The sequence below is a fragment of the Diaphorina citri genome, unplaced genomic scaffold (genome assembly GCF_000475195.1).
Source record: "Diaphorina citri unplaced genomic scaffold, Diaci psyllid genome assembly version 1.1 scaffold641, whole genome shotgun sequence".
Lineage (NCBI taxonomy): Eukaryota > Metazoa > Arthropoda > Insecta > Hemiptera > Psyllidae > Diaphorina > Diaphorina citri.
In genome coordinates, this window is record NW_007378074.1 from 93799 (window position 1) to 102259 (window position 8461).

At 42.5% G+C, this 8461-nt stretch overlaps 1 protein-coding gene across 2 annotated transcripts; it reads left to right on the forward strand.

The window, feature by feature from the left end:
* Positions 1 to 558: 558 nt before the first annotated feature.
* Positions 559 to 4088, forward strand: LOC103510771 (probable protein phosphatase 2C T23F11.1). 2 transcript variants are annotated; one of them, XM_017444726.2, is made up of 3 exons: positions 559 to 1231; positions 3171 to 3392; positions 3521 to 4088. In XM_017444726.2, the coding sequence occupies exons 1-3, from the start codon at positions 756 to 758 to the stop codon at positions 4053 to 4055; spliced, it is 1233 nt and encodes a 410-aa protein (XP_017300215.1). In that variant the 5' UTR covers positions 559 to 755; the 3' UTR covers positions 4056 to 4088. The 2 variants fall into 2 exon arrangements, with proteins under 2 accessions (XP_017300215.1, XP_026680543.1); XM_026824742.1 differs by having other exon boundaries at positions 3171 to 3357; positions 3495 to 4088.
* The last annotated feature ends 4373 nt before the right edge of the window (positions 4089 to 8461 follow it).

An 8461-nucleotide genomic window follows, 5' to 3' on the forward strand; every position in this document is an offset into this window, starting at 1 on the left:
ACGACAGGCGAATAAGAAGAGGAATAATGAGAATAAGAAGTAGGAAGTGGAAGAAAGAGGAGATGAAGAAGGAGGAGAAGCAATACAATACGACAGGCGAATAAGAAGAGGAATAATGAGAATAAGAAGTAGGAAGTGGAAGAAAGAGGAGATGAAGAAGGAGGAGGAAGAAGCAGAAGAGAAGAAGGAGCAGGAAGAGGAAGAATGGCATAAGAAAGAGAATGAAAAATGGATATGGATAAGATGTAGAGGAATAATGAGAATAAGAAGTAGGAAGTGGAAGAAAGAGGAGATGAAGAAGGAGGAGGAGGAAGAAGCAGAAGAGAAGAAGGAGCAGGAAGAGGAAGAATGGCATAAGAAAGAGAATGAAAAATGGATATGGATAAGATGGAGAGAAAATCCAATTAGTCGGCTCATTTCAACTGGATTTCTTCAAGTTGAAATGAATTATCGGGAAAAAAAGGAAGAACAAATTCCCTCCTTTTTCGCTACCTGGTGGACCTGAATGCCAAACTTCGCATCGCACGATCCATTCGTACCGTCTGAAATTTCAACGCAACCCGTTTAGCCTGAGTGGCTGAATTCGGTCAAACCACATTGTAAAATTTTAATCAGTGGAAATTTTCATGATCTTTTAATCGGGAAAATAGTCGTTTTTTCATTGTGTATAACTACTGTAATCTGGCGGAAAAAGAGCCGTTTTTCAAATTAAGGCTGGAAGATTGGAGGACAACAAAAAGCTGTTTTCAATTTGTATGATTAGCAGAACACGACATTGCTTCAATTTTGCGATTTGTAAGCATAAGTTTGGTAGTTTGGAGGACAACAAAAAGCTGTTTTCAATCTGGACAATTGGCGGGACAAGACATTGCCTCAATTTGCATTTCGTAAGCAAGTGGAGTCCGCAAAAGTTCCCCCGATCCGCACTCCGCAAGCCGTCCATCCTGCGGACTTGCTTTGCGGCTCGACAGTCCCGTTGCATGAAATCATCCGTGAGCTTCGTCATGGGACAGATGCTCTCAGAACCCGTCACCACCAAGGAATCGGCCGCCGTGCAGAACCACCTGTTCAAGGTGGGCTCCAGTTGCATGCAGGGCTGGCGGAACACCATGGAGGATGTCCACTGTCATCTGCTATCACTGCCGGAGGCTCCGGAGACGGCGTTCTTCGCTGTCTATGACGGTCATGGGGGCGCCCGCGTGGCGGAGTATGCCGGACAGCATCTGCACAGGTTGGTGAAAGGAACTGCAGTACGTTTACCCATGCATTTTCCCTTGTAAAATTCAACAAATTTCAACATCTTGATACTTCATCATTAGGGCCTGTAATCCACACAAAAAAGATTATCCAAACTGAAATACACACATTTAGTACGTTTACCATTTTCCCTTGTAAAATTCAACAAATTTCAACATCTTGATACTTCATCGTTAGGGGCCTTGTATAAAACTTTTTAATGTGAATAAGGGCCCTTGTAAAACTGTGTGTGTGTGAAGTAGGCCCTTGTTTCGGTTCAACAATCAGCCCTTATGGCCCTTTTTCCGCACACCTCAGTAACTTTGATGGCTATGCCCCCCTTGTTCGGGTTAATGGGGGTTCTTGGCTTGTTTCAACCTTTGTTGCTCTTATGTTTATAGCTTTTCCCCCCAGAACTACCTTAACATTTCCCATTTCTGGTATTTCCTCAGGTTTTTATTCCACCACCCTGAAAATGTTGTAGGTATTTCTTCAGGTTTTTATTCAGACTGACGGGTGCTTTAAGTTCTCGGTACTTGTTTTACAAATCCAAGGGTTGTATTTACAATTTTAAAGTGTTATTGTTGGAGGAACGTTTTTACCTTTTTACTGACATTAGCGCTGAGTCGGGCGTTGGGAGACTTTACCTTCAAGCGGAACACTCGGGTATCGGCCACGGAGCAGATTATCATCTCCATGCCGGACGTGGTCGTTGAGAAGGTCACTCCGGAGTGGGAGTTCGTCATCATCGCGTGTGACGGTATCTGGGACGTGATGTCCAATGAAGACGTGATCGCCTTTGTCCGCTTAAAGATTGGGGAGGCCATGGAGCCCGAGAAGATCTGCGAGGAGCTGATGACGCGGTGTTTGGCGCCGGATAGAGAGTTGTGCGGTCTCGGGTGCGACAATATGACAGTGGTCCTGGTGTGCTTCCTCCATGGGAAACCGTATACGAGTCTGGTGACCAAGTGTGGCGGTTCCACGGCCCATGCAAGAAGATTGGGGAGGCCATGGAGCCCGAGAAGATCTGCGAGGAGCTGATGACGCGGTGTTTGGCGCCAGATAGAGAGTTGTGCGGTCTCGGGTGCGACAATATGACGGTGGTCCTGGTATGCTTCCTCCATGGGAAACCGTATACGAATCTGGTGACCAAGTGTGGCGGTGCCACGGCCCATGCAACAGGAGGGACTGTTTCAAAGAAAAAGAAAGAAGGGGTCGCGGTCGCTTCAAATTAAACATTATTATTGATCTTAAGGAACTGCTTGACTGGAGATCTGGGGATGGAATAGGTGGTCTCGGACGACTAGAGTTATCACATGTGAACAATACTTCAAGTATTTGTAGGGTTTGGTAAGGTACAAAGGCTTTTTGGCAAGTTTTACGGTCCTACTAATGAAGGAGGGATTGCTTGACTGGAGATCTGGGGATGGAATAGGTGGTCTCGGACGACTAGAGCTATCACATGTGAACAATACTTCAAGTATTTGTAGGGTTTGGTAAGGTACAAAGGCTTTTTGGCAAGTTTTACGGTCCTACTAATGAAGATATTCCTTTTTGCGTTTAACGTCACCTTTATAACTCTAGTCACTTCTCATTTGTGACAGCTCCTTTTTGTAGCAATTTTCCATTGACTTGAATAAGTACCAAAATTAAAAGTAACTCAGTTTTCCATTACATTACCCACAGATTCATCTGTGAGACCCCAGAGTTCCGCGCGGGCAACATCGTCGAAGGGCTCAAAAAAGGATTCCTCAACATGGACCAAGCGATGCTGGAGAAGGAAGCGGTCAGTGACGAGGTTGAGGGGAGCACGGCCTACGGTCCTAATGATACTAGTCACTTCTCATTTGTGACAGCTCCTCTTTGTAGCAATTTTCCATTGACTTGAATAAGTACCAAAATTAAAAGTAAGTTTTCCATAACATTACCCACAGATTCATCTGTGAGACCCCAGAGTTCCGCGCGGGCAACATCGTCGAAGGGCTTAAAAAAGGATTCCTCAACATGGACCAAGCGATGCTGGAGAAGGAAGCGGTCAGTGACGAGGTTGAGGGGAGCACGGCCATCTGCGTCCTCATTCGGGACAACCATCTGTACTGCGCCAACGTGGGAGACTCCCGGGCCGTAGCTTGCGTGCACGGGGCGAGCCATCCGCTGTCGAAAGACCACAAACCCAACAACGAAGAGGAGATGAAGCGTATCGTAGCGGCCGGCGGGTGGGTGGAGTTTGACCGCGTCAACGGGAACTTGGCGCTGAGTCGGTAGCTTGCGTGCACGGGGCGAGCCATCCGCTGTCGAAAGACCACAAGCCCAACAACGAAGAGGAGATGAAGCGTATCGTAGCGGCCGGCGGGTGGGTGGAGTTTGACCGCGTCAACGGGAACTTGGCGCTGAGTCGGGCGTTGGGAGACTTTACCTTCAAGCGGAACACTCGGGTATCGGCCACGGAGCAGATTATCATCTCCATGCCGGACGTGGTCGTTGAGAAGGTCACTCCGGAGTGGGAGTTCGTCATCATCGCGTGTGACGGTATCTGGGACGTGATGTCCAATGAAGACGTGGTCGCCTTTGTCCGCTTAAAGATTGGGGAGGCCATGGAGCCCGAGAAGATCTGCGAGGAGCTGATGACGCGGTGTTTGGCGCCGGATAGAGAGTTGTGCGGTCTCGGGTGCGACAATATGACAGTGGTCCTGGTGTGCTTCCTCCATGGGAAACCGTATACGAGTCTGGTGACCAAGTGTGGCGGTTCCACGACCCATGCAACAGGAGGGACTGTTTCAAAGAAAAAGAAAGAAGGGGTCGCGGTCGCTTCAAATTAAACATTATTATTGATCTTTGAGGCCCAAACATTGGCCAGTTCATTTCATTTTAAAAACAGGGACTTGAGATTTACCCAGAATTTTGTGAATATTAGGAGGGACAAAACTTCTACCATACAATCTTTCTCATAAAATTATGCTTTTGTGAAGTCCAATACTTGGTATTGGTCTTTGAGGCCCAAACTTTGGCCAGTTCATTTCATTTTAAAAACAGGGACTTGAGATTTATCCAGAATTTTGTGAATATTAGGAGGGACAAAACTTCTACCATACAATCTTTCTCATAAAATTATGCTTTTGTGAAGTCCAATACTTGGTTGAAGTAACATGCTTTTTATTAGATACGGCTGTTTTACTCTTTTACAAAGAACTTTTATTTGATCTTAAATCCACTAGAGATTGTTCACTTGTACAGTTTCAACTAAACTTTTCACGTACGAGTTCTTCTACATTAGCGAAACTTGTACAACGCGATAACGAGTACTTAATGTTGTGAATAGAATTATTCCAGGGGAACAAAAGAAAAACTAGAATGGAATAGAATAGAATAAAGTACGACTGGTAACAACAGCCACGAGCTTTTTGCACATTCTGAGAACTTGTCGCAAATCTTTTTGTGGAGCAATTTTCCCATTTGTAACGATGACAATGTCTCCCTCTCCCTTTTTATATTTTCCGTACCTCTCTTTCTCTCCTCCCCTTTCTCTTCCTCCTCTTCCCCTCTCTTTCTTCATTCTCCCCTTCTCTCTCTCTCTTCCTCCCTCTCTCTCTGTCTCTCTCCCTCCCATTTTCTCTTCAGAAGGGTTAGAAAGTTGAAAGAGCGGAAACTACATATTTTCGCAAGCTCATTACAAACTTGAGATACGAGGAATTGGGAGGGAGAGGAGAAAAGAGGGAGATGAAGAGAAGAAAATCAGGAGGGAGTAAAAAGGGAGGGAGAGGAGAAAAGAGGGAGATGAAGAGAAGAAAATCAGGAGGGAGTAAAAAGGGAGGGAGAGGAGAAAAAGTAGAAAGATTAAGAGAAAGAAAATCATGAGGCAGGGGAGATAAGCAAGGAGAGGTAGAGAAGAAGGATGGAAAAGAAAAAGAGTAAAGAGGGAACTAGGGGGAAAGAGGGAAGAAATTGAGGAGGGAAAGTGGGAGAGAAAGAAAAGGATTAGGAGGGAGAAATGGAGGAAGAGAGAGAGAGTGAGAAAGTAAAAGAGGCTCGTTTTTCAAGGAATGATAAAAATTCAAAAGCTTAGAAGAGTAGAAACTAGAAACTCTTTGTTTAGAGAGAGAGAGAGAGAGAGAGTCTCTGAGAGTGAGAGTGAGAAAGTAAAAGAGGCTCGTTTTTCAAGGAATGATAAAAATTCAAAAGCTTAGAAGAGTAGAAACTAGAAACTCTTTGTTTTGAGAAAGATAGAGATAGAGAGAGGGAGGGAAGATAGAGAGAGAGAGAAGGAGGGAGGGAGAGAGAGGCAAAAAGTTTCTTCAGGAATGTGCCCTGATAACGAGAGAAATATCACGTGAAAGAGAGAGAAAGAGATAGGATAAAAGAGAAATAAGAGGGAGAGAGAGAGAGAGGGGGGGAGGGAGGTAGAGAGGGAAAACATTGAGCCGAGTAATATTTTTTCATCACAAAGATCTCCTGTCAGGGGAATCATTAGGGACAGAAATGGGACATTGTCGGCCTCTAAAATTCTAGGAATTATGCCCCATTTTTATGAACAAAAATTCTCGCCCTCAAGTCAATTTTGTCCAATCAGATGTTTGGAATTGATGCTTCAGTGCAACTTGCGAGTTGGTATTTTGTCCATAAATATTGCCCGATTTATGGTTGATCTTACTACAGAGGGTTTTCAGTCAATCCAGAGTTTAAGAACTTCCAATTAAATCAAATGGGTGATGTCAAAGAAAACCCTTGACACTGTGGTAACCCTCAGTCCTCAGTAATAAAATCGGTCATTATTCTGAACTCTGTCACACCCAAAAACCAAGCCTGTTGCTCGTAATTATTTCCGAATCTGAGAACTTTTTCTCGCCAAGTTTTCGCTCTAATGAAATTTTAATATTTTTCGTTACTGAGAAAAAAAAACTTTTCTTTGTTTTGTTTTTGAACTTTCTGCCCATCTCGTAGGCCGAAAAATATGAAGAGCTGTTGCCTTGATAATGATATTTTGAGGATTTTCGGGATCAGCTTTTTTGGAGACAGAAATATTAATGAGCGGAATGACAAAGTTTGGGGGAGGGGAGAGTTTTCCTAACGCTTTTCCTTTATACTTTCCTTATCCTATAGGAAGAAAAGTAAAAATCTGGTGTGAACATCACACGACTTTCCTTATTGCTAGTTCTTACCGTTCCAACTTGCTAGTTCTTACCGTTCCTGAGTTTTGCATCGTACCTACTTTAGTCCCCAAAGAAATGAGTGTAAAGGTAAGGTTTTATACCGATTTCATACTACCCAATGCAAACATGAGACTGAAAAGTCCTGTAACAAGCGTAGGACTACCAATCAAGGAAAGTAGAGATTTTAGAGAATATAATTGAAAACTGAAAGTGATGATTCAATATTTTAGGCAGGTACAGGTAGGCACCAAATTAATTACATAACTTTTCATAAAACGCTCGCGTTTTACCTGTAAATCTGAACTGTAAATTTCGTAGAATCTGATGGTAATAAATATACCTAAATTAACAGTAAATATACTTAAAACTCCTAAAAAGTAAGTAAAATAACAGTAAATAACATCAGTACCTAAAAGTAAGTAAAATAACAAGTAGTAATCTTTCTTGATATACTCACTGAAACTCTCGGCAAAAGTATAAAAACAAATAAAACCGAGCAACTTATACTCGAAAAGGAAGGAAGGGAAAAGTAAACAGATATTAATCATGTATTTAAAACCAAATTACACAAACGCAACGCTAAGGGAAAAACGCTGGAAAAGCTGTATACTTCTTCAAACTACTCACTGAAACTCTCGGCAAAAGTATAAAAACAAATAAAAACCGAGCGACTTATACTCGAAAAGGAAGGAAGGGAAAAGCAAACAGATATTAATCATGTATTTAAAACCAAATTACACAAACGCAACGCTAAGGGAAAAACGCTGGAAAAGCTGTATACTTCTTCAAAGATCGTCCCTTATATGGGACGCTGTGAATCAAAAGGTTAAAGGTCCTTAAGTGACAAGTTTTTACCCTCTACTCAGCGGCAAGCTACCCGCCTCACACATTGACCTCACCCAGCCTTAGTGGGACACTGAAAAGAGGTACCTATGAAAAAACACAGAAGAAGAATTAAGAATAAGGGGAAGAAGAAGAAGAAAAAAAAGAAATAGAAGAAGAAGAAGAAGAAGAAGAAGAAGAAGAAGAAGAAGAAGAAGAAGAAGAAGAAAAACACGAAAACGGTTTTGTAAGTAAATAAGCTCGTCTTTTTGAAAAGCGCTTACAAATTTTACCCCGACTTAGAACAAGCTACCCGGGAGTAGATAAGAAATAACTAATTGCTCCCCAAAACATCGTACCTTATATGGGACGCTGTGAATCAAATAAAGGTCCTTAAGTGACAAGTTTTTACCCTCTACTCAGCGGCAAGCTACCCGCCTCACACATTGACCTCACCCAGCCTTAGTGGGACGTGGAAAAGCCAGGAGCACGCCCAGATGGTGGTCACCCATCCGGATCCTAACCACGCTCAACTTTGCCTAACATCAGTGATCCATCGGGAACTAGTACATTCAACATGCTATCGCCTTGCCGCTGACTGTAATCCACACAAAAAAGATTGTCCAAACTGAAATACACACATTTAGTACGTTTAAGATGGAAGGACCCTATAAGAATATATCGAAGTAATATTAACCTTGGTCCCGGGGCCCTAAGGTTGTGAGAGAGAGGTTGGATTTTTAGTGGGTAGGGCTCACTAGTATCATCCCACACTCCCCATATCAAAGGTTTGGCTTTTGATTTTGGGGGTCTTTCCAAGATTTTGCTGAAAAGAGGTACCTATGAAAAAACACAGAAGAAGAAGAAGAAGAATTAAGAATAAGGGGAAGAAGAAGAAGAAAAAGAAATAGAAGAAGAAGAAGAAGAAGAAGAAGAAGAAGAAGAAAAACACGAAAACGGTTTTGTAGGTAAATAAGCTTGTCTTTTTGAAAAGCGCTTACAAATTTTACCCCGACTTAGAACAAGCTACCCGGGAGTAGATAAGAAATAACTAATTGCTCCCCAAAAAGTCTAGCTTTTGTGTTTAGACTGCTTAGGGAAAGAATTTATGTTAATTTTACATTTCCAACTGTTGGTTTTAGCTCTGTTCTGGTATAAAACATCGTTTAGTATACCTATATTAGTACACAGACTAGAAAGTTGGAAAAACATTGGTAAAAAAAAAAAAAAAAAAAAAAAAAAAAAAAAAAAAAAAA

Excerpts from the sequence above, each read along its gene's own strand:
- LOC103510771 (XM_017444726.2), top strand. The coding sequence starts at position 756 with ATGATTAGCAGAACACGACATTGCTTCAATTTTGCGATTTGTAAGCAT. Across the intron at positions 1,232-3,170 it reads GCCGGACAGCATCTGCACAG|ATTCATCTGTGAGACCCCAG; the intron begins GTTGGTGAAAGG and ends CATTACCCACAG. Across the intron at positions 3,393-3,520 it reads CACGGGGCGAGCCATCCGCT|CCATCCGCTGTCGAAAGACC; the intron begins GTCGAAAGACCA and ends GCACGGGGCGAG.